Raw genomic sequence first — 25,753 nt, 5'->3', positions numbered from 1 at the left:
CAGATGCATGCATGCCTTCTGAGGTAGCTACAGAAACCTAAACAGGAACCTTCAAATCAAGGTTCTCCTTTCAGCCGCCGGTCTCACTACCCAATTTGCATCTGCATTTTTATTTTTTTTGAATGAATTTCTGTCAGCTTCACAAATGTTACCCAGTGTGTTGTAATGTCCATATTCACCCCATTGCCCTCTCTTATTCCCATCTCACCCCTGCTGATCCCCCTCCTCTTCCCAACTAGTCCTATTCTTGCTTTGGTGTGTGCGTGCACATGTACGTGTCTGCGTGTATATGAGCGTATGTGCACGCACATGTGCGTGTCTGCGTGTATATGAGTGTGTGTGCATGCACGCTGGTCTTGTGCTTCTGTGTATGCATGATTACAAGGGCTATGTCATAGCCAGAAGCATAGCGCTCCATTATCTTTTGGCTTTTCCACTTTTTCTGCCTCCTCTTCTGTGATGTTCCCTGAGCCTTAGAGGCTGTGGTACTGATGTCCCATTCAGGACACTTATATTTTTATTCTAAAAGGAAGAACCATATGCAACTTAACAAAGTGAACATCACATTCCAGGTCCCTGCAGGTGTTACTTCCCTTTCTGGATTACAAACTCTGCAAGCAAGATCTCAACTGGGCCAGCTGTAGTAGTGTTTGCCTGAAATCTCAGCACCCAGAAGGCTTAGGCAGGAGAAGACAGCCTGGGATATACAGCGAGCCCCTATTGAAACAAAACCAAACAACAACAAAAATCTTGAAAAGCATGAGGCGTTTGCTGAGAAATCAGCTTTATGTAAACAAGGCACAGCTGATTTAAGATGAATGAAAAGCATTCGGCTGTATTCCAGATACAGCGGCTTCCCTTTCTTCCCTTCTCTTATAGAATGCAGCCAGGCCAAGCAATCATCCTTCAGCCGCTTCCAAAGCTCCACCTGCCAGGTGCTGCAGCCTAACATGTTGTGGAGGTTTCCTCCGACTGTAAGGGCTGCCAGCACACAGGGAGCAAGTCATTCTCCTAGCAAACACTTTGAGTAGCTGTGCCATCCTGGGGAATAACTTGGGGCTTCCTGATGGTAAGGTACTTCTCCAATTTTTGTTTGGTTGGTTTTTCTAGACAGGGTTTCTCTGTGGTTTTGGAGCCTGTCCTGGAACTAGCTCTTGTAGACCAGGCTGGTCTCGAACTCCCAGAGATCCGCCTGCCTCTGCCTCCCGAGTGCTGGGATCAAAGGCGTGCGCCACCACCGCCCGGCTGATACGTCTCCATTTTAAGTCCCCTTCAAAGTAAGTGTTCTCACACACAGCCTCAGCTCTACGGAAGCCCGGGTATGCCCGTCTTTTAGAATTTGTCCTGAACACTAGTGCATGTTTTCTTGCCTCGAGGACAAGGCAATATTCCCACTACAGCCGGTGTCATGCCACCAACAGCTTGCCACTTGGCTCACAACATCCCCAGAGATATCACACGGACTCTGTGAACTGTGTGAGCTGCCTGAGCTGCGTAAGCCGGCTCCATCAAGCCACGGCGTCTATTCCGAGTCCTGCTGGCATACAGCTCAGACAGTCTCCTCAAGGCTGAAAACCACAAACCCCCTCCTTCACATGACACTTCTCATTTTCATGTAGACAGACATGCAGAGGGGTAGCCGCAAAGTGCAAAGAAGTTTATTAACTACAGCGGAGTAAAGATTCCATGAGTCACAAGGTCAATGCACGTTGCCTTACAGCTCATTGCCTCCGGCAAACAAAAACTTTAATTTGATTTTAAAAGTCAGTGAGATACAGCCGTGAAGAATTCAACACCGGAGTGGACTCTTCCAAAAGGAAGGTTTTGAGTTGGGTAATTAAGAGTATCGGGCCACTCCATGGATCTTCTTAAAGTCCCTCTTCAGAACGGGAGCTCAGTGATGATAGAACATTCTAGTTCAGGATTTGGCCTCCAGGTTTTCTGTTGCTGTAAAACACACACATACGCACACACACACGCACACACACACACATGCACATGGCAGGGAGGGGTAACTTTCCTTTCTGAAGCACCATTGCCTGACTTAGGAGCCGCAGACAGTTAAAATGTTCCCAAGTAGCCTGAAGCCACAGGTCACGGGGGAAACAGAGTACTTTATAAAATCACATTTTGTAACATTTTTTAAGAGCCCAAATCATAAAACTCAGAAGGTGATACAACCACAATGAAAGACTTAAATCTCTTTCCAGACAATGATAGAATATCATGTGGTTTGAGCCCATGGAGCAGCAAAAAGGAAAAAAAAAGGTATAAGAATAGCACCTTAGAAGATATTAAAACAGTAAGTCAAACAAACAAAAACCCTTTATCTTACATTCATTCTTAAAGATAGGGTTCCATAGACCGCCTTATTGCCCTTAGGATCAAAAAGTTATAGTGCAAACCTCAGTGTAAGGGTGAAGAAGGCAGCCTTGGCCTGGGATGCGACCACAAACCTATGGAGCAAATAAAATTACTAACTTACTCCCTTACAATGAAAAGCTTCACTGGTCTGTCATTTAAAGGAGGAAGAACTATTTCACAACAGTGTGTGAGTGTTCATCAGGCATCGGTCACCTTACCTAACTCACCAATTTCTGAGCAAGACAAAGCCTCACAATACACTTGCAAAAAAATCCTAAAATACAAAACTGGTCCCCCATTTTCACAGGATGATGGTTTAAATGAGTTCTTGTCACACCTCTGACAGAGCAGTGAGGTCCACAGCATGCTCCCTCATAACTGGATCACTCTCTTCAGATCTTCAGGAGCCCAATTGTCTATGCTTGGTGTTGGAAAGCTTTCTTCTCTCTGTTGATCTGTCAGGAAGGGTCTCACTGGAGCAGCCACAGACCACCACATCTCTAACAAGCAGCCCAGAGACCCATGAAATCTAGCTACCAGAGACATAAAATGACAGGTCCTTCTCTGCCTCTTCTGGGGGCTCCCATGACCAGAGGTAAATCACAGTGCTTATCAGAGAATCAGATTCATGAGTCATCAGGCTAGATTAACAAATCTTTTAAGAGTTAAGATCCCAGTTTCAAGAAGAAGATCTTGGTGGTAAGTAGAACGACTTTTATAAGCTACATAGTATATAACACTAACATGGAGCCCTCCCGAGCCACTTTAGGAAGAACCATGAAGAAAACCGGCATGTTGAAACCAGCAAGGCTGGGGGAGGGGTCATCTGTGACTCTCACCATCGAGTCATGAGCCCTGTCACTCTATAGAGAGGGCTGTTTACACACATGCTGCCAGTCTTCCCTGATACGTCAGGGGCATCTTAATGGTTTATTAGAAAACTTATTATAAATTAAAATTTATAAAGAGCAGAAGTGTGGGTTACAAGGCACAGAGGGAAGAGAGGGGTGATGCCCTGCGCAACCTCACTTCCTCATCTCTGTACTGAGAAAACCAGCTTGCAAATGCAGTAATGTGTCCATCACTGGTGCAACCTGGAGCTAGAAAAGGCTCTAAATAACAACGACACAAGAAAAGTGAAAAGACTTAAGGAAAGGACTACAAAAAATATTTCATAAGTCGCCCCTAAAAACCTTCTTCAGAGGCATTTCTTGCCTCTGACTTGAAAAACGAAGAAGGAAACCACAAATTAGTCAGCCGCCGGAACACAAAATAACAAAGATTCTTTGGCCCAAAGTGTACCTAGCAAGACATATTAGAAAGACTCTTCTACCTCAAAATCTGCTTCCTTAACTGTAAATTGATAACACTTTAATACTTAAAGGACCCCATTAAAACTAGTTGACAACTTATGAGCCTACTGAATCTAAAAAAATTGGGGTCAAATACTCCAGGTCCTGCAAACACAACTGATGACCATTAAATCACATAACGCACACTGAATACGCGCAACAGAAGACGTGCATGAGGAAGCAAAGGCTACCAGTTCCAAACAAGCGTGTTGTTCATTGGCACGTCATCAGGAAGCTACAAGTTCCACATCATTAAAAAGTACAATTTTGGCATCAGCAGAGTGACAGACGTTTAGTATCCTCCTTCAGGCAACTGGAAGAAAACACGAACTACATTCAAGAGCAAAGGTAAACCAAGGGGTGTGTTTCTGTTCAAGACTAGAATTTCTTTGTTCCATCCAAGTGTGTTAAAAAAGGGAAGGCCTGAGTCCCTTCTGGAAGTTTCTGAACAGTTTATAAATATAAAACGAACACTTCTTCAATAAATAAATGGTCCTTAAAGTCTTCACCAATGACCTTCAGAATCTTCTGTCACTGCTGTCCCTGCCAGTGGCACTCCTGGTCAGGGAAACGGGATATTTCCTGTCGTTAGGTAACCCTTCTTCCATCAGACACACTTCATCAGTAGGCCTCTTCATAGTCTGAATCCTAGAGGGGCAAGAATAGCAGATGTTTGTGCACTACAATGCCACAGTCAGATGGAGGCAAAGTTCATGTGTCTGGGGTCTCCAAATGGAACCTAGCTTGGGTACCAATGGCAGGGTATCCTTGCTAGCACACCTAAGAGTTCCAGGGAGCATCACAGGACCTCAACACAGTCTTGCAGGCTGATTACTGCTTTGAAGACCCAGTGGTTCTCCTTATGATTTTATTTTAGGACCTAAACACACCAGAAATGCTTGCCTCCCACAAAATGTGCAGGGCTGAGGTTAGGAGCTCATTTACCTCGCTCCAACCTTCCTAGCTAAAGGACCCTGAGACACTTCTCTGTGACAACTTCAGCATCTCTGAAATGGAGATAATGCACCCTCTCTGTGTAGCCCTGACTGTCCTGGACCTTGCTCTGTAGACCAGGCTGTACTCAAACTACAAAGGTCCGCCTGCCTCTGCCTCCTGAGTGCTGGGATTAAAGGCATGGGCCACCGTGCCCTGCTTTTCTCTACTGTCCTGCCCTTATCTCCAGCAACAATGTCCTCCTGTGACACCTCCTAGTGTAAACTCAGCAATTCTCCCTTCTCTCTGTCTTTCTTGCTGCATCAATTTTTCCTTCTCTGATGGATCAGCCACAATGGCATAGAAATGTGCTCCACCCACCATAAACAGCAACTCAACACACAGTACCCTCTACCTACTGCCCCAGTTCTCTGCATCCTACCTAAGAAAAGCTATTGGCACTCCCTTCCTCGACTGTATCTTTGCGATGGTTCTTGCCCCTTCCCTGGTACCTTTTGTACTCACTATCCCAATGGGGCTACTTTTACCAAGGTCACCAGTAAGCTCCACATCACCAAAACATCACCAGTGAACTCCCAGTTCCTAGAAAATTTTTCTTCCCCTTCTTCCAAGATACCAAACTCTCTTGGTGGTCTTCAAACCAGGTCATCCCTTTTCATCATCTTTTGCTAATTCCTCTTTGTCTTTCCAATCTAGAAGCCTCCAAGAATTCCAGGCTCAGTCCTTTGACCTCTCCTACAAATACACACATCTATTTCCTCGGTGGACATATCTCCATCTGTCTCTGTCTCCTAATGGCTCCCAGGTCATATCTTCAGACTAGGCCTCTGTTCTGAAAACATAACTGCCCACCGCACATCTCAAACTTAATATGTTCAAACTCCTGAGTTCACTCTTACATCTTGTTCTGGGGTTGGAGTGATGACTAGGTAGTTAGGAACATTCTCTGCCCTTCCAGAAGACCAGGGTTTGACTCCTGGGGCTCAGCAGGTAAAAGAACTTGGGTTCGAGTCCTAGCACTCATATGGCATCTCCCAACCATCAGTAACTCAATTTTTCAGAGTATCTGATGCCCTCTTTTGGCCTCCATGGGCACTGCATACACATGGTGCACAGACACACATGCAGGCAAAAGATTCACACACATAAGATAAAAATCTCAAGTTTTAATCAAAACATTTCAAGACTTGCTCTAGAAAGTGTTGGTTCTATTCTACTCGTGGCCTAAGACCTCTGGAGCGGTCCTTGCTTCTTCTCAGTTTTTTTCTTTAAAATCAAATGTCAGTAAATCCTTCTGACTTTACTTTAGAACCGAATCCAGACCTCAGGCACTTCTCGCATGTCTACCGCGGACTTCTCTCACTTGGATTATGGCTAATGCCTCCTGACTAGGCTGTCTGATCCTGCTGCGGTCTCTTCCTGCCGCTCTCCACACACAAGCTAGACTGACACTCTGAAAGCACTCGTCGGTCCACAGTCCTGCTCTTCAAGTCACCTCTAGCGGATTCCACTTCGCGTAGAGTCCAGGTGACTAAGCCCTCTATGAGATCTAGATGCCGCATTAATTGACTCCAACAGACTCATTCTTGTCCTCCTCTCCTGCTTTCCACACTGCTCCCTTGCTGGTCCTAGAACATACGGGTCTTGCCCTCTCCTCTCAGCCTTTGCAAGCACAGTTTCTTCCAGAGTGTTCCCCTGTGAAAGCTGTGTGGCTAGCTATTTACTTCTCTTAGGAAATTTCTCGAATGCCATCTTACTGAAGGTGACTATAAGCATCCTATTTAACACCGGAGCTCTTCAGCCATCTTTCCTTTTTCTGCTTTGTTTCTGCAATATTTATTTGAATTAAATATTGCCTGACATGCTGAATATTTTAGTTATCTTCAAAAAAATCGTCAGTGTTTATGCCCCAATTTAAGAAAAGATGCTGTTTAACTGCATGCTAGAGGATGTGAGAGAGGTTCTCAGGCAGAGAACGTTTCCCTTGAAGAGCTGGAAGTGTTTTCTTATCACCTCTATGTTCTCAGCACCTAGAATGGTACAGACGGCACATGTCAGGTGCCAATAAACAATCATTAAATAAATTAATACAAGAAATGTGTCTGGGTGGTGGTGGCGCACGCCTTTAATTCCAGCACTCAGGAGGCAGAGGCAGGCGGATCTCTGTTCGACGCCGGCCTGGTCTACAAGAACTAATTCCAGGACAGGCTACAAAGCTACAGATAAACCCTGTCTCAAAAAAAAATTAAAGAAAAGGGAAAAAAAAGAAAGAAAAATAAAGAAAGAAATGTGGATGCTAGCTGTCTCTTACTCTGTGTTATCAAAGTATTCAAACCCTGGGGAGTTGAGACTAGGTCCTTTTTCATAAACTAGCAACTTTTTCTCAGCTCACATAGGAAATTCGAGCTCACAGAAGTCAAATAATGAGAAGCCCCGTGAGTGATGGGCCTGCACTCATCTGGAGAAAGGCTGAGCTTGGCGGTGGGTACAAAGGGGCTCAGAGACAGGTGTGCCCACATTAGATCACAGGCTGATTCTGAGGCGTCTCCAACTGCACCACATCAGAGTCCTCCCTTCTCCTTAGATTCCAGGACAGCCACATAAGCCTGAGTCACTGTGTGTGCTCAGAGAGGGATGAGGACCTGCCAATAGGATGTCTCTTGGTGGTGGTAAAAGACATCAACCAAATCACATAAAGGCTCTACACCCTGACTTCCTTTAAAATACCAGGGTTCATCAGAGAATTCAATTCAGGGTTCTGAGTCCAGAAAATTGAAATCCTCCTGTAAAAATTCAATAGGGCTTTGTTTGGTTGTTTGTTTGTTTGTTTGTTTGGTTGGTTGGTTGGTTGGCTAGGTTTGGTGTGTGTGTGTGTGTGTGTGTTTATGTGATCTGTCAGTAGCTTACTAACACAATGAACACAATTCTACCTCCATAAGATAGAACATAAAATCATGGACCGATGAGATGGCTGAGTGGGTAAAGGAGCTTGCTGTCAAGTCTGATGACCTGAGTCCAATCCCTGGGACCCACATGGTAAAAGGACAGAACCAACTCCAGCAAGAAGTCCTCTGACTCTGTGCACTCACTGTAGCATAAATAAACAGATGTGATTTTTAAAATGAGGGCTGGAGAGATGGCTCAGCAGTTAAGAGCACCTGTTACTCTTGCAGAGGACCTGGGTTTTGTTCCAAACCCCCATACAGAGGCTCACAACATCTGTAACTCCAGTTGCAGGCAGTCACACACCCTCTTCTGACCTCTATAGACACCGGGCAGACTGGTGACACACATTCATGCATGCATAGCACTCTTATACTTCAAAAAAAAAAAATCTAAATTTTATCTTTAAAAAAAATCAAGTTGAGAATTGGTAGGAGTTCCCAGAAACCCTGGTTCCTACTTTCCTGAGCTGGCTGGCATGTTTTTGTTTGCCTTGAGAGCAAAGGACACTTCAAATGGGCAGGAAGAGGAGAAGACACCAAACAGAAGAAACAGGGCACTTACCAGACACTCCGCGCAGCGGACACAAAGCCTCGCCATGCAGTCGTTGCTGTCCTCCTGGTCAGTGCTGTGGAAAGAATACATAGCAAACCTCAGCTGCCACCATCCTTAGCACAGGGGACAGTTCCAAACTCAGGTATCGAAATCCCATGAGTGGTTTTATAGCTGACCCTTAAAGAGAGTCGTTAGGAATAAGTAAGAAATAAGTGTGCACGAGACAGGTACCAGAACACCCAGCAAACAACTCATCACCATCATACACTCAGGAAAGTACTGAAAACCAGCTCTGCTGGGGCACCATGCTGGGGTGGGAACAGCAGCAAAGAGATGATGTTGATCAAACCTGTTGATGAGCTCCCAGATCCACGTGGGTGAGGACGGTAAGAACTAATGTGCACTGTAATACCATACGATAATATCCCAACAGTTAGGGTGGAACTGCCATGCGCCACAGTGCAGCGGGGGGAGGGGGGATGACCCAGTCTCTGATCAGGACTCAAAGAGTAGGATGAGAAGTAGACATGCAGCTTGGTTCTGCAGGTAAGAAAGCTTCTAGACAACAAGAGAGGGAAGGGGGGCAATTCCAGGAATGCTGGGTCAGAAGAAAGCAAATGATGGACAAATGGACAGATTACAGGTAGAGATAGACAGACGCATACACACACACACACACACACACACACACGAATGATTATAGTATATCTAGAGGGAAAAGACATGAGCTGACTATAGCCAGCCTACAGAATGAGTGAGAGCAAATGATGGAAACATTTGACTTGGGAACAGACCACAGAGAGTTTTATATACTGTGCTTAGAAACAGACATCGGTATGTTTGCCAATAATTCGTGTGTGTGTGTGTGTGTGTTACATGTTCCTTGAAAAGGGAGGTCTTTCTCCAGTAAATAAATAAACACATAGACAGAAAGAAAACTTTAGAACTTCCCAAGGCTAAGACTCCCTCATCCTTAGGCTAAGAGTCCTTTCACAGACAACAGAAACATCACAGAACTTTCTTTTTTGGTTGCTTTGTTGAGATAGGGTCTCACTATGCATCCTTGGCTGCCTGGAACTCATTAGATAGACCAGGCTGGCCTTAAACTCAAAGAAACCAGTCAACCTCTGCCTCCTGAGTGCTGGGATTAAAGGTGTGCGCCTCATGTCAGCTACAGGGCTTTAACGTACATTTCTGTTCCTTTTAAGAAGTAAATCTGTTTCTGTGAAACTACCGGATTGTGCCTGCCCATTGGCAGAATGGTGATTAATAATTGCTTTTGATAACCATGTGGTTTGAATAAGAATGACCTCCATAAGCTCATATATTTGAATACTTAGTCACCAGGAAATAGAACTCTTTGATAGAATTAAAAGGATTAGAGGAAGTCGGCTTGTAGGCCAAATTATGTCATTGGGTTTTAGGGTTTCAAAAGCCCATGCTAGGCCCAATCTCTCATTCTCTCTCTCTCTCTCTCTCTCTCTCTCTCTCTCTCTCTCTCTCTCTCTCTCTCTCTTGATTAGGATGTAGCTCTCAGCTATATGTCTACTGCCATGTCTCCCACATGATAATAATGGACTAAGCCTCTGAAACTGTAAGCCAGCCCCCAGTTAAATGCTTTCCTATAAGAGTTGCTGTGGTCATGGTGTCTCTTCACAGCTCTAGAGCAGGGACTAAGACAGTAGCCACACCCTTTACCCTTCAGAGCATCTGCTGACCAAGAACAGCACATGCTTCTTTAAATTTCCTCTGCCCAGCAGGGCTCTTCTCAAAGCCTCCTTCACTGCTCATACATATTCTGTTAGGAGATGAGATATATGCTCAAAATGTACATGAGGAGCCGCAGCCCTGTACAGTGTGGTTCCTGACAGAAGCTCCCTGTCAATCCCTCCCTCCGTGTCAATGCCCACAAATGTCACTCTAATCTTCCTCTGGTGCCCCTCACGGAACTATCCCATTTGGAAAGAAATTTCAGCACTGGAGCTGACCTCAGCCTAGGAGGGAAGTGTGTGGATACACGGGTGCTGCCCCCAGTGCAGGGCTGTGAAAAGGACCCAGGCTCACTGTTGGGGTCTCAGCGGGACTTACTCATCGGAAACTTCAATGGAAGACTTCTTATAGCCAGACCTGCTCCTCTTCTTCACCCCCGTTGCCTTCCTCCCCATCCTCACCAGCAGCAGAAGGACCACTACTGCGGAGGGGACGAAGACGAGGATGGAGAGCAGGGCCACTGAGGACAGCATGGTGCCGAAACCTGTAGGGGGAACCGAGAGAGGGCTGAGCACACGCAGCCTGACTTCAGATCAGGCTCGGGATTCTTCGGATCCCAGCTTTGCTCATGCTTCTCATTACAAAGGGAATAAATTCATCACAGACAATAGAAACAATGCAAGAAGTGTATATAACTCCACCGCCTAGGAGTAACGTACTGCTGTCTACCAGTTCTTCTTCTTTCCAGGGGCCTAAAAGCACATATGGAGCAGGATGCAGATTGTAAAAGCAGAAGTTCTATTTTTTACATTATTTTAGCTTAGCATATAATACATTTGCTTTGATGTGACTAAAAAGATCCCAATTATAAAGGTCTTTCAAGCCAGGTATGGGGGCACACACCTTCAATCCCACACTGGGAGGCAGAGGCAGGCAATCTCCAACCAAGGCCAGCCTGGTGGTTTACAAAGTAAGGTCTAGGACAGCCAAAGCTTACAGGGAATATACTTTTAAGGGAATGTCATTTTTAGAAATCTGCCTTCTAGAAAATGAAATCTATTCTTGCCAGGGGTCTGAGTACATAAATATGCAACGGGTTATCGTCAAACCAGATGACAATTATGACAGAGAAAAAGGTGAGGAGGGAGAGAGAGAAGGGAGGGAGAAAGGACAGGGTAGGTAGGCAGGAGGAAATAAAGAAGGGAGGGAAGCCCCAAGAAATGGTGAGGAAATCATGACTCATAACGTGTCTCTATGTCTTTGGTTCAAGCCCAGTTTCAAGCTCAAACAACCACATCATAGTCACCAGAGGAAAATTTTGAAAAGAGTCACTCATGACCTCATCAGCACAGGAGAAGGAAAGTGCCGCTTCTGTAGCATGAAGAAACGTAGCGCTGCCCACTGTTAGAGGGAGCGCCCCCACACAAATAGCCTCTGAGCTGTAGCAGGACCCCAACAGGACAAATGGGATAAGTTCTACATCAACACAAGCACCCTTCATTAAAAAGGGGATTGCTCAACATTCCACAAGATATTTGGTCACCTGAAGATAAAATGAAAAAGACAATACAGAAACTATGACAACATTAAAAGAGAATATCCAGCTTTCAAAATTAAAATTGAGACAGCTCGGCCAGTAAAGACAGTTCCCAACTCCTGCACGTTGTCTTCTGACCTCTAGACACGCATTGCAGCATGCATGCCCACACCGACACACATACAAAATAAATAAAAATAAATAAATGTCTAAAAATTCAGTCTTAACGGGCATTTGAAGACAACTTTGACACAGTGGTCCTCCAAGCCAACTGAGTTCCAGAAAACACCCAAGGAGGCAGAGCAGTGGAGGAGCCTGGCAGTGAGCAGCTTACCCCTTTCTGTGACCGTGAGCTCTGTCAGGGGGATATTGTGGTACACGTCTGGAGGATTCTTCACGGCACAGCTGAACGTCCCATTGTCCTTCAGAGTGGGGTTACTGATGCTGATGGACGCATCCCCTTTGTACACATTTCCAACCCAGGAAATCCGGTCTCGGAACGTGCCCGCTGTCGTTGGGTACTGGAAAGACTGGTAATGAAAAATCTAAGAAAGCAAAGACCAAGAGAGAAAAGGTTAACTTGGACAACGCAATGAAATGAAAAGCTGAGTAGATCCAAAGTTAGAAAGAATTGTAAAATAGGGTTTTCTTTTCCCTCAGTTGGCTTTTTTGTTTTGTTTTTAGTGCTTTTCTCACCTCTCTCTTAGAAAGACAGGTCAATACAACTGATCAGAAAGAAAGGTTGATAAGAAAGTCCTGAGAACTTGTCTATAGCTGGAGAGATGACTCAGTGGCTAAGTGTCCTTCCAGAGGACCTGAGGTCAGTTCCCAGCACCCACATCAGGGAGTTCCCAAGCACACAGAACTTCAGCTCTAGGGGATTCCACACTTCTGGGCTCTGAGGGCACCTTCACATGTTACAACACACATACACACACACATACACATATACAACAGAGACCTACACACAGACACACACACCCACACACCCATACACATATACACATAGAGACCCACACACAAACACACACACACAGAGCGATCTAAGCAAGAACTTTCTTTTAAATTCTTCATAAAGTCCCCAGGTAATGACCCTCAAGCAGAGGCAGCTTCACTCTCCACAAAACATTTGACAATGTGGACAGATTCTTTTTTCCCACCAGGTTTTAAATTGTATTTATTTCTTTATAATTGACAAATAATAACTGTGTATATTTATGGAGCACAATGCGGCTTTTTTGTGTGGTGTTGAGACTTGACCCCTGGGCCTTGTGCACGCTAAGTTCTACCTCTGAGCTACACTCGAAGCCATTTTTGCTTTTGAGGAACTTCCAGGCCATTTTCTAAATTAGCTGTATTATTTACACTAGCAAATTTCCCTTTTCTCCAACCTGCACCAATCCTTACTGTAATCTGCCTTTTTAAGACTTATTTTTATTATTTTCCATCGTGTGTGCATGTATGTACGTGTGTATGTGCTTGCATGTGTGTGTTTGTGCATGAGTGCAGGTGGCCACTGGTCACTGTGAGCCATCTCAGGTCCTCAGCAAGAGCGGTGTACACACCTAACCTCTGAGCCATCCCTCCAGCCCCATGACTCGCCTACTTTATAACAGCTTTGTCTGGTTGTCTGAGGTGAGGTCTCATTACAGTTTTATTTTTAGTCCCTTTATAATTGGAGGCACTGAGCTTTTTCATATATCTGAATACTGATATTGCTTCTTTTGGGAAACGTCTGCTCAGATCTTCTGCCTTCTGCTTAACCAGGCTATTCGTTTCCTTGGCACACTGGGTTGTGAGCTTCAGGCACCTAGTGGGTAGAAGTCAAGGGCACTGCTAAACTTCCCGCAGGCATAAATGTCAATAACGCTGAAGAAGGGAAACTGTATCTGAATAACACCCAATGTTTGGTTATCACGGTTTGCAAATGGCCACCACTGCTTCTTCCCTTGACCCTCAGAACCTCACCGTAGCATGGGAGGCAGGTTACTCCCAGGCACACAGCTAGCTAGAGACAAAGGGAGGTCTTCGTTTTCCAGATCCCTGGGCAGGGTCAGGCAATCCTGTCTCTCTCTGGTCTCTCCCGTGGCCGTTAACACAAGCCCACGTCAAATGTCTGATAAGCGTGCAATGACTCTCCACCGTATTAAGGTGACACTGCTTCAGACTTGGTGGCTGGACACTTGGTCACCAAAAGCACATATTTACGCCTGAAGGTGTGACAGGCAGGTATGATAATCAACATGACTCTTGCACAAGACAGGAGGCTTCCTTCTTTCTTTGTTTACTTGGTACCTTCCACTTAGGACACCAGGCGTTTCCAACCACCGAATTGCCTAACTTTTAAGAGCAATTCCTCAGAGAAGATGCTGAATCATTCCCTGGTCAATTTCATCAAGAATTCACTTCACAGATACTTAGCACACCTCCCATGTTCCAGGGGTGTGAAGGAACAGGATACAATGGGTGCCACACAATCATGGCTCTTGTTCTCATGGAACTTACATTTTGGTAGAAACAGTAAGAACCAACATATATTTGACAAGTGTTCCAAGGGGGCGGGGGGTATAAAGGAGGCTTACCAAGTCAACATAATGGTGTGTGCCTGTACTCCCAGTACTCAGGAGGCTGAGGCAGGAGTGCTGTGTCTGTGAGCCCAGCCTGAGTTATACACTCAAGAATAGACTGGGGTACAGAGCAAACCTGTCTCCAGAAACCAAGTTCTATCATCAATCATCAGAACAAAAAACCTAAACATTCCTCACTGACAAAACAAGGTGTGCTGTGTTCCTTCCAGGTTAACCTAACTCATTAATTACATTTAAATTTGTTACTCACAGTCCTCACTCCTTGGTAAGCCTGACAAACTAACCACTTCTCTGCACCTGAGCGACAAGACTCTTGAATGCTGCTGATTCCAGCTCAGATGAGCTGGCTGCTTTCTGACTGGGCTCACAGACCGCAATCTAGAAGAAGCATTGTCTGCACAAGGGGGTTCTGACTCAAGAAGCTCCCTACTGCTCACTCTGTCCTACTTTTGGACAAGGAGGCAGAGCCAAATAAGGTCAGCCATGGTGTCCTGACAAGTCAGAATAAAGGGAACTATTTTAAATCTAAAGCAACAGGAACCTTAACACCCGCCGTGCCTCCTTTGCCAGTTACCTGTATCCAAAAACCACGACACTCCACACCATGGCACTCAGTCACAGCTCCTAATGCACAATTCAAAGCGTATTCACTGAGATAAAAGGCAATTTTTTTCCAATGGAGGAAAATAGGATAAAGAACACTTTGTAAAATCCAGTCTAGGAAGGACAGCGAGATGGCTCAGGGAGTAAAGGTGCCTTGCCTCTGAGATGAAGGTCTGCGTGCATCCCCAGGATCCAAGGGGTGGAAGGAGAGACCTGGATTCTGCAAGTTGTCCTCTGACCTTCATATGCTCACAGTGGCACGCATTCGCAAATAAACAAATAAATAAAAATGCAAACCCAGTTTACATGTGGCTATGGTATTGACATTTTTCAAGAATTATTTCATGTGTATGGGGGTTTCCCTGCATGTACATCTGTGTGTTAGTGCATGTCTGCTACCCAGGGAGGCCTGAGCATCTGATTCACTTGGAACTGGAATTACAGGAGGTTGTAAGCTAGCATGTGGTGCTGGGAATTGAACCCATGGTTTCTCTGGAAGAACAGTCAGTGCTCTTAACTGCAGAGCCATCTCTCCAGTCCCAATATTCAAATATATTCTTAAATATCACCCATTCTGAACTAAGGCGACTGAAAGAAAGAGAAAGGGTTTTCACAGCATTGTAATCTCTAATTAAACACCCATAATGGGACTTGAACCATAAATGTGTTTTATATGTGTGACTAAAGTATATTGCTTCTAATATTGTATGACCATCTGTCACCAATGTCATCTGTCACCAGTACAAAGTTCTACAACTTCCTTCAAAGGCAGCTATATAAATCACTGCAGACGTTTACATGGCCAGAGGAGAAGCCAAGATAAATCTACAGAGTGCAGGACTGTCAGACAGACACGCCCACAGAGACAGCGGGATCGGAGCAGCTATCAGAGAAAGGATGTCAGTGACGTGAGCAGGGAGTTCCTGGAGCCCACGTCCTGGAGATGCCCTTCTTAGTGTATCAGATCTAAAACAAAGCTGTGATGACACGCAGAAGGAAGCAACAAGGCAACCAAATTAAGCCACATTTCCTCGTGGTTTCTGACCATCGTTTTCCTTGAAGATAATATGCAGGAGTCTTACATGGCAGGGTAAAAGTTTAATCTGTGTGATTAAACAAGTATCATAAGGGGCAGAAGACTAGCTTTCTCCAAAGCCCTATCTATTTTTATTTCATTTTCTAATTATTTTTTGTTTGTTTGTTTGTTTGTCTTTTGAGTCGGGATTTCTCTGTGAAACAATCCTGGCTGTCCTGGAACTCACTCTGTAAACCAGGCTGGCCTCGATCTCCCAGAGACCTGCCTGCCTCTGTTTCCCAAGGGCTGGGATTAAAGGCATGTGCCACCACCGCCTGGCCATTTTCTAAATTTAACTGAAGTGTGTATGTCCATGTGTGTATGTGTTTGTCTGGAGGTGTGTGGTGTGTGTGTGTGTGTGTGTGTGTCTGGAGGTGTGTGTGTGTGTGTAAGTATGTGGTGTGTGTGTAGGTATGTGTAGGTGTGTGTGTCTGGAGGTATATGTGTGTGTGTGGTGTGTGTGTGTAGGTGTGGTGTGTGTGTGTCTGGAGGTGTGTGGTGTGTGTGTGTGTGTAGGTGTGTGGTGTGTGTGTTTGTGTCTGGAGGTGTGTGTGTGTCTGGAGGTATGTGTGGTATGTGTGTGTCTGGAGGTGTGTATGTGTGTGTGTGTGTGTCTGGAGGTATGTGTGGTGTGTGTGTAGGTGTGTGTGTGTAGGTATGTGTATCTGGAGGTGTGTGTGTATGTCTGGAGGTATGTATGTGTGTGTGTGTGGTGTGTGTGTGTAGGTGTGTGAAGTGTGTGTAGGTGTCTGGAGGTATGTGTGTGGAGGTATGTGTGGTGTGGGTGGGTGTGTGTCTGGAGGTGTGTGTGTGTATGTGTCTGGAGGTATGTAGTATATGTGTGTTTGGAGGTATGTATGGTGTGTGTGTGTGCGTGGGTGGATACGTGTGTATGTGTGTGTATGTGTCTGGAGGTGTGTGGTGTGTGTGTCTCTGGAGGTATGTGTGCTGTGTGTGTGTGTAGGTGTGTAGGAAGTCATGAAGGAACATTAGGGCTAGGCTTTACACATAGAAATCAGAGGACAACTTTTGAGTGTGCACTCTCTCCATCCCCCATGAGTCTCAGGACTTGAACTTAGGTCATCGGGCTTGCAAAGCACGAGTCTTTAGTCACTGAACTAGGGCAAAGGCCTCCTTTCTTTTTTTAAGTGTAGATCAAGTTGGCTTCAAGACTGCTGTGTGGCTGAGAATGGCCTTGAACTCCTGATCTTCCTACCTCACCAATGCTGAAATTATAGACATGTGCTGCCATGCCAGGCACTCAGAGGAACGTTCTAGAATGTCCACACTTACGGATTCTGTGCGACTGCTGCTGGGGGGCCGGTATGTCCAGTCTATGGTCAGTTTGTCAGTGACATCCGAAGACGATTTGAAGGTGCATTTCAACTTGATCTTCTCTCCAACATATCCCCGGACATGGGCATCTGCACTGATCTCCAGAGAGAGAGTGGGAGGCACACCTAGTGAGGCAAGGCCAAACACTTATGATGTGTTTGCTTTGTTGGGTTATGCAAATGTGAGTGAACTCTACAGATGTTTTGCAACATTTTTAGGGACCTCTCCCAAAAGCCAGAGCCACCAATGTACTTTCAGACAAATCTATGAGGAGCAAGGAGCTAAGATCCATTAATCTTTAATAACATTTTTATCATTTTATGGGTTTTTTTTTTTTTTTTTGATTTTTCGAGACAGGGTTTCTCCGTAGCTTTTGGTTCCTGTTCTGGAACTAGCTCTTGTAGACCAGGCTGGCCTCGAACTCACAGAGATCCGCCTACCTCTGCCTCCCGAGTGCTGGGATTAAAGGCATGCGCCACCACCGCCCGGCTTCATTTTATGGTCTTAAATCATAGCATAGTAAAAGTTAAAGCCTAATCCCACTAGCATTTTTCCAAACACAGGCTTGTAGCTAAGTTAAATACAAACAAGAGAGGGTTGCCCATGGCAACTATAAGACAACAACATCTACTCCTTCTCATTCTGTGCCCTCCCTAACAACCCCTCACACACACACACACACACACACACACACACACTCCAGGAATACAGCAGCTTTTATGAGGTCTAAGAGACTCAAGCAGTGGTGGCACATACCTTTAATCCCAGCACTTGGGAGGCAGAGGCAGGCAGATTTTTGTGAGTTCAAGGCCAACCTGGTATATAGCGATAGATCCAGGAAAACCAAGAACAACTAAGGCTATACAGAGACACCTTGCTCAAAAGAGACAGAGTTTAGCCAGGTGGTGGTGGTGCACGCCTTTAGTCCCAGCACTCGGGAGGCAGGGGCAAGCGGATCTCTGTGAATTTGAGGCCAACCTGGTCTACAAGAGCTAGTTCCAGGACAAGCTCCAAAAGCTACAGAGAAACCCTGTCTCGAAAAAACAAAAAACAAAAGAAAAAGAAAAAGAAAAGAAACTACTAGTGTTTCGACCAGTAGCAAAATGAAGATAGAAACTACAAATAGGAAATTTATGCTCTAAACTGTCCTGAAGGGTTATACCTAGTCTTCCCCCTCCTCTCCTCTTCTTTTTTTTTTTTTAAAAAAAAATTATCTTTATTTTTTAATTATGTGTATATAAGTATATGGGCACATCCACAAGTGCTGGTGCCAATGGAGGCAGGAGGCAATATCCCTAGAGCTGGAGTTACATGTGTTTATGAGTCATGTGATGTGGGTGCTGGGAACTGAACTCGGATCCTCTGGAAGAACTCTAAGTGCTCTAAACGGCTGATCCTTCCCTCTAACACCTCTTCCTCCTCCTCTTTTCCTTCTGCTGCCTCGCCTCCTTCTTCTTGAGAGAGGGCTTTGCTATGTAGCCAAGTCTGGCCTAAATTCACAGTCCTCCTGACTCAGGCTTCAAGCCCTAGGATTACCAGCATGTAGCACCACACCCAGCTAGGCTTCCTCTCAAAGCTGGTTAGTGAATCACACATCTATTAAAAGTAAATTATGGAGGGCAGGCTGGAGGTGTAGTTCAAGGCAGAGCACCTGCCTTAACTTGGAAGGGCCCAGGTTCTATTCTTAGTATCAAAAAAAAAAAAGTAAAGAAAGAAAAAAAGAAAGGAAGGAAGGGAAAAAAGTAAATTATGGATAAGAAAAAATAAAACTGAATATGTTTTACAATGTAAAAGATATCATTTTTAAAGCCTGCAGTGTGGCTTTTCTAAAACCATTCATTCCAACTTTAACACTCCACCTTTCAGAAAGAAAGGAAGGAAGGAAGGAAGGAAGGAAGGAAGGAAGGAAGGAAGAAAGAAAGAAAGAAAGAAAGAAAGAAAGAAAGAAAGAAAGAAAGAGGGAGGGAGACAGACAGACAAAAAACACCCGGCACTTTATCTCTTCTAGCCAACTTCTAGTGACTAGAAACACATCTCCCCCTGGAGAGCACTGTTCTGGTAAATGAAAACACAATCCTTCAGTTTTTCTACTTCCTTCTCTACCTCACTAATCCAAGATTCTTCTGGTAGTCAAGGTTTCAGAAAAGAGAAAATCCACACCCTGCTGCAAAATTCAGTGGTCTTTCTGGCACAGGCAGGATGGTGTAATGATTGAACACAAAGATGCCTAAGCCAGAAGATCTGAGTTCAAGCCCCAGCCCTATCGCTGGCTCTGAGCAGCTCAGCAAGTTACCTTCCTCCTTCAGTTTGCTCATCCTGGCAGAAATGGGGCTTACCTCTAGGCCACTGTGGGGATTAAATGAGTTAAAACATACACAACACCCAGAAAGCCTACCTACCTGGAGCAAACGCCCCACGCCTGCTGATACCGCCTGCTCTTTCTCCTACAGAGTCTCAGCTTTGCCTACCGCTGGCATATCTGAGTCATTGTCCCAGTACCTTCACCTCTGCCAGCTTTGACTCATTTTCTCACTCTTCTCTGGATGATCTAGTCTGGTCACATTCCTCCCAAAAGGAGGAGATCAAGACAGAGCTCGCTATTAAGGCCTTTAATAAGAATCTGACCCATCTCAAAGATGATGGCCCTTGGGTTCCCTGCAGAGTATCCTTTCTGACGGCCACGCTAAATTTGCCATTTCTTCTCTGTGTAACTGCCCTGGATGTCCCAGAACTTGCTTTGTAGACCAGGCTGGCCTGGAAATCACCAAGATCTGCCTGCCTCTGCCTCCCAAGTACTGGGATTGAGGCACATACCACCACCCCCCAGTTATTTGCCATTTCTTGTATGCCTTTGTAAATGTCCACTCCTCTGCCAGAAAAAGGCTTTATTCTCAAGCCCTCAACCACTCCTGACCCATCAACATGGAGAAAACCCCAATTCCGCACTGGAGATTCAGGTCTAAAACCTGAAAGGTAGAATGAACCCACAAGTTACACAGGCTCCTTATCCTATGTTTTCAGCCTAAAACATACATACAATATAGAGCTTGAAGTAGGAGATTTGAACTTAGTCAGAACTGCGCCAAGCTCTAGCCCATCTGACTTCCTGCTGTGAGAGCTAGGTGAATGGAAAGAACGGCCCTCCTGTGGTCACGGGGAGCATCCAATACACTTTAAAAAGAAACGGGCCTGGAGTGTGCGAGGCTCTGTGCTCTCTCCCTAGTACCACAATAAATAAGCAAACAAACAAGAAATAGTCATAGAAGACTTAGTAGATCCCTTGAGATAAAAACTTTTAACAAATAGCAACTATTATTATTAAAGTGGACACCACACATACTAAAAATTCTGAACTAATTCCCCGCTGGGCTGTGAATTAACACCTAAACACGAATAGTCTGTCTCAGACACTGTCAACTACCCATTCTACCCCCTTCCCTATGCCTGGATTGTCCAGTCATTTCCCAAAGATACTGTGTCTTTTCATGTCTCTATGCTTTCCTCTGAATACATCTTTGTCTAGAAGGATCCTCTCCGTTGCTACCATCCTGCCAGAGTTGCTCCCCACCAGCTCAAAACACCAGCTTGCTTTGTGATACCCAAATTCCCTGAAGTTCTTTGCTCTTCCTCTGAAGTTCCCTACACAATACTACCCAAGCACATTGCCATGACTACACCTGACTTACAAAGGTCCTTTCCTTCACAAAATACAAGTACCGTCAAGGCAAAAATTCAGAGAGAAGGCAAGCAGAGGGGAACTTGGGAGGATGACCACGATCACTAGTTTAAGAACATGTGCTCACTGCTCACTCCTTCTTTCCCTATCAACCTTCCTTATGGAATTGTCAACATCTCTCTCAGTGCTCTGTCTGTACCCATTTGGGAAAATATCATTCTTGATAATCACTTCTAGTCTGGACTGGTGTACTAAAGGAGGAAAAAAAACCACCCAAATGTACAGACAGTTCCCATAAGAAATTAATGCTAGGGCTGGCGAGATGGCTCAGAGTTTAAGAGCACTGGCTGCTCTTCCAGGGGTCCTGAGTTCAATTCCCAGCAACTACATGATGGCTCACAACCATCTATAATGAATTCTGGTGTTCTCTTCTGGCATGCAGGCAGAACAGTGTATATATAATAAATAAATCTTTAAAAAAAGAAATAAAGAAAGAAAGAAAGAAACAAAGAAAGAAACAAAGAAAGAAACAAAGAAAGAAAGAAATGCTAGAAGGAAGAAAGAAAGGTGTCAAGAATGACTCTCATAGCCGGGCGATGGTGATGCACGCCTTTAATCCCAGCACTCGGGAGACAGAGGCAGGCGGATCTCTGTGAGTTCGAGACTAGCCTGGTCTACAGAGCTAGTTCCAGGACAGGCTCCAAAGCCACAGAGAAACCCTGTCTCGAAAAACCAAAAAAAAAAAAAAAAAAAAAGAATGACTCTCAGTTTCACTCAAGGAGGAAAACCAGGCTTGTGGGGGAGGGACATGAGTCTGATTCTGAGTAAGTTTGGATGTCTTTTGATACCTAAGGGATGTCAAAAAAGAATCACACATCAGGGGTCAGCAATGACTCAAGTGGAAGCAAATGGTTCTCACAAGAAAGAGAACTCATAGTAATCAGCAGTGACCCTGCTCTCAGCCCTGCAGGGAACCCAGATTATCCAAACCCATCAATCTCTCCAGTAGTTTTCCGGCAAACAGCTAAAACATTTCAACATCTTTATGTAAATGAAGTTTTAATAGAATGCAACCACACTGGTTTGTTTGTGGCTACTTTTGCACACTTGGCAGAGACTGAGAAGATGCAGCAGAGAACAGGTGCTCACAAAGTCTAAAATGTTCACTCACATCCCACTATTGGAAACTGCCAATACCTGCTTTAGAGCTAAGACAAGATCTAGGTTAGAGTTAGAAATCAGAACCTCTGTAGTTGCTCCAGTTCTCCAGAGTCCCAGTCTCTCTCTCTCTCTCTCTCTCTCTCTCTCTCTCTCTCTCTCTCTCTCTCTCTCGTCCTCTCTCTTCCTCTCCCTCCATCTCTTTTCCCTCTTCCTCCCTCCATCTCTGCCTCTCTCTCTCTTCCTCTCCCTCCATCTCTTTTCCCTCTTCCTCCATCTCTCTCTCTACCCCTTTCTCTTCAGCCCATATTCCCTCTCCATATTTCTATCAACTCCCTTCTTAAAAAACTTTCTAATCCTATGCTACATTCATTCAAATTTTCCACATTCTAGCATAATATCTTTTCAGATATTTAATTTTTTTATTTGTTTTGTTTCTTGATACAGGATCATGTTATGTAGACAAGGTTAGGCTGGCCGATCCTCCTGCCTCAGCATCTCAAGTGATAGGATCACCATGCTCTGGTTTGAGATTTATCCTGGCCAAATAAAAACATCTGACCATAAAAATTTTAAAAACCAATTAATGGATGTTAGAAAATAAAACCTCATTCTAACACAAATCATTTTAGAGCTGGTAGAAATTAAACACGACAAAACAAAGTCCCTAATTTTATACATCCCATTTTCCAAAATGTAAATCTACCCAGTTTGATTTACATAGTACTTGCACTTATATGAAAAAGAGAAAAGTATAACCCAGGCTGGTTCTCTGTCATTATTGCTTCCTCTTCTCTTGTCCTTGGAGGTCAAAAAGGGCATCTGATTCCCTGGTATTAGCGTTACAAACCATTGTGAGCCCCCAACTGGATGCTGGGAATCAAAACACAGATGCTGGGAATCAAATCTAGCAGAACAAATGGTTCAAACGTAAGTTAATGTGGGGGACTGGTGCGATGTGGAAGAGCACCAAGTGCCCTTAACTGCTGAACCATCTCTCCAGCCCCCTTGGTTGGTTGGTTGATTGGTTGGTTGGTTGGTTGATTGATTTTTAAGGCAAAATATGAATCTATTAAAGAAGACTTGGAGGAGTAGCTGAGGAATGAAAATTATTCAGGAAGTACCCAGAGATCAGTAACTTCAGAACTATTACTAGAATGTGTGCACACATGGAGAGGTCAGCAGCAACTCCGTTGAGTGGGCTCTCTCCTTCCCCTGGTAATGTGTGGTCTGGAGATGGAACCACATCCTCAGGCTCACATGGCAAGCACCTTGTCCCACAGATCCATCACACCAGGCCCCCAAATTAACTTACTTTGAATCGTTTGTTCTGCTAGATTTGACACCTGCTCTTCAATGTGAAGTGACTCTGGGTTTACAAAAAGACCACTATTTCTAGAATTTTTTTCAATGGGACAGGATTTGTCCAACACCCATGCTATGTATATACAAAAAGAAAAAAAGATATGTTTATATAAAGTGACAGTAGGCCTAACTCCATTGCAAAAAGAACTCAGATGAAAAACTGGACACTTATGATGACACAGGTAGTTGGGAGGGATCAGGGAGTGTGCTGGCAGAATGCAGATTAGTCACCAGATAAATGAAAACCTCCTCCCTTACTGGGTGAGACTCGGCCACCTAAACGTGTTCATATTTATACAATATTAAAGACCCCTTTCAGAAACATCCATTATTTACAGGGAAACATTATAATTCGTTCTAATTCTACCTATACTGGTATTGTATTTCTCAGGAAAACACAAACAGAAAAAATAATCAGGAAATAATTTGGACCTCAAAATGAAGTTAATTAGCTTGAATTGAAATTTAGAAACTTGGAATAACAAGAAAGCAAAATTATCCAAATCTTACAATATTGTCAATATGTCAACACTGTACTTCTTCTTATTTTTTTCCCCCCGAGACAGGGTTTCTCTGTAGATTTGGAACCTGTCCTGGAACTAGCTCTTGTAGACCCCACTGGCCTCGAACTCACAGAGATCCGCCTGCCTCTGCTTCCTGGGTGCTGGGATTAAAGGTGTGCGCCACCACCGCCCGGCTAACACTGTATTTCTGACGACAGCTAAAAGATCAAGTTTCAAAAGAATGCCTGTGACTTTTCTCACACTTTAGAATGTTTATAAAGTATGCCTGCTCTAAGAAAAATCACACTATAATCCTTCCCGAAAATGTTTTATTTCATAGCCCCTGAAATAAAATTACCAAATCAAGATTTTTCTTCCCTCCCGCCACCCACCCCTTTATCCCTTTCTTTCTCTTTTTTTTTTTTTTTTTTTTTTTTCCAGTCCTTACAATCATTATTGTGTCTCTCAAAATAACTGGGGCGAACAGAATAGTCCATTTCTGGCCAGGGTGTAACAGCGATACAGAACCCTGGCAGACAGTCGCTGATAACCTCATACGGGAACAGTGAGCGTCCGCAAAGCCCGAGCTCGCTGTGGTTTCATCGGGTCGCGGCATCACCAAGGCAAGGTCAAGTCACACCAGGCAGAGCTCCGGCACCGACCGGTGACCAAGTCTCCGCAGTGGGTGGTGACAGCCGGGAAAGAAGTCCTCCCACATCCCCTCCCTACCCAGAAACCGAGCTGGGGGTTTCCTGAGACCCCCCAACCCGGAACCGGAAGAGCGACCATCTTTCCTGACCCCCCCAAGCCGGAAGTGGAGCCCAGCCAGCTGGCGCACTCACCCTGGACAAATAGAATGCTCAGCAGTGGAAAGAGAGCGCAGCCACAGCCTCCTGCTGCTCCTCTTGGCAGCTGCATCCCGACAGCTCTTCCGACACTTGCACACCTTGTTTACAGCTCCCGGGGACCACGCAGGTGGTACCGGAAGTGACGTCATCGCGGGAGACACCTTGAAATGGCCATCCGGATTTACCTCAAGGATATGGCTTGTTAGCAGACTCCTACCTGGTTTCCCTCATCAGCAATTCTTTGGCTCCTAAGACGGATCTGATTGCTCTCTTCTGCTTCAAATTAGCCACAGACTTTGGGGAAACAATTTTACTTTTATGGAATTCTGCAAGACCAGGCTTGATCCTCTGACTGTAATCCAGAAGTTTTATCTCCAGAGCGTCTAAGTTGAGCTTCACAGTAGATTCTCATACATTTGAAGTTCAGAGAGACATAGGCGAGTGTACAGGGTCAAATAAATAAACCTTTATTGGGCCCTGTGATAAATACACACAAGCCTCGACATTCCTGTTCCTTTTAATGTAGCCATTACGTCATCCAGAATTGGATGCTTATTAAATTACAGTAGTGATAGTGATGTTGAAATCACTATAGCGTGTATTTGAGGTGAAGGGGGCCTAGAATATGTATCATAGTCCATGATATTCTTAGACTTGAAATGAGATGGTCTGACATCCTCTGGAAAAAGATGGTACAGGACCCTGCTTGGCTCATGTAGTCAGTCACCCGTTCTCCTGGACTCGCTATGGTCAAGGAAAGGACAAGGGAAACAGAAAACCTCAGCCTTTGGAAATATTTCCTCACTGTGACGTTTTCAACTGGCACAATTTACTAGACTTGAAAGTTGGTGGTTTTCTCTATGAAGAAAATAACTATAAAGTCCCCAAACTAAGCCTGGCAGGGTCGCAAAAGCCTGTAGACCCAAGATCTGCAACACTGAGGCCAGAGGACCACAATCAGCCTGTATTTCTTAGTAAGACCCTAGTAAAGGTTAGGCTTAGACTCCAGAAATGAGCCTTCCAAATATGTAGTATCATTTTGCCCATTTCCCAGCTCTACAAAGCAATGTGAGAAAACTAGAAAAAAAAAAAACTAGAAAAAAAATTGAAATTAATTCCATCTATTACTGAGTCTACTGTCTCTGAGAAAACTGGATAAAATATATCCCCTTGTTTGCTATTAACTG

The 25,753-nt window shown here is 44.6% G+C and overlaps 1 protein-coding gene across 1 annotated transcript; it reads right to left on the bottom strand.

Annotated features, from left to right (window-relative positions):
• Positions 1-3,122: 3,122 nt before the first annotated feature.
• On the bottom strand, positions 3,123-24,676 carry Mpzl3 (myelin protein zero like 3). Its single transcript, XM_057768236.1, has 6 exons — positions 24,561-24,676; positions 16,975-17,141; positions 11,750-11,960; positions 10,257-10,422; positions 8,178-8,241; positions 3,123-4,364 (listed from the first exon to the last, which is right to left on the bottom strand). The coding sequence occupies exons 1-6, from the start codon at positions 24,634-24,636 to the stop codon at positions 4,338-4,340; spliced, it is 711 nt and encodes a 236-aa protein (XP_057624219.1). The 5' UTR covers positions 24,637-24,676; the 3' UTR covers positions 3,123-4,337.
• Between the last annotated feature and the right edge of the window lie 1,077 nt (positions 24,677-25,753).

Source organism: Chionomys nivalis, chromosome 4 (assembly GCF_950005125.1).
Source record: "Chionomys nivalis chromosome 4, mChiNiv1.1, whole genome shotgun sequence".
Classification (NCBI taxonomy): Eukaryota; Metazoa; Chordata; class Mammalia; order Rodentia; family Cricetidae; genus Chionomys; species Chionomys nivalis.
This window is presented reverse-complemented; position numbering and strand designations above follow the sequence as displayed.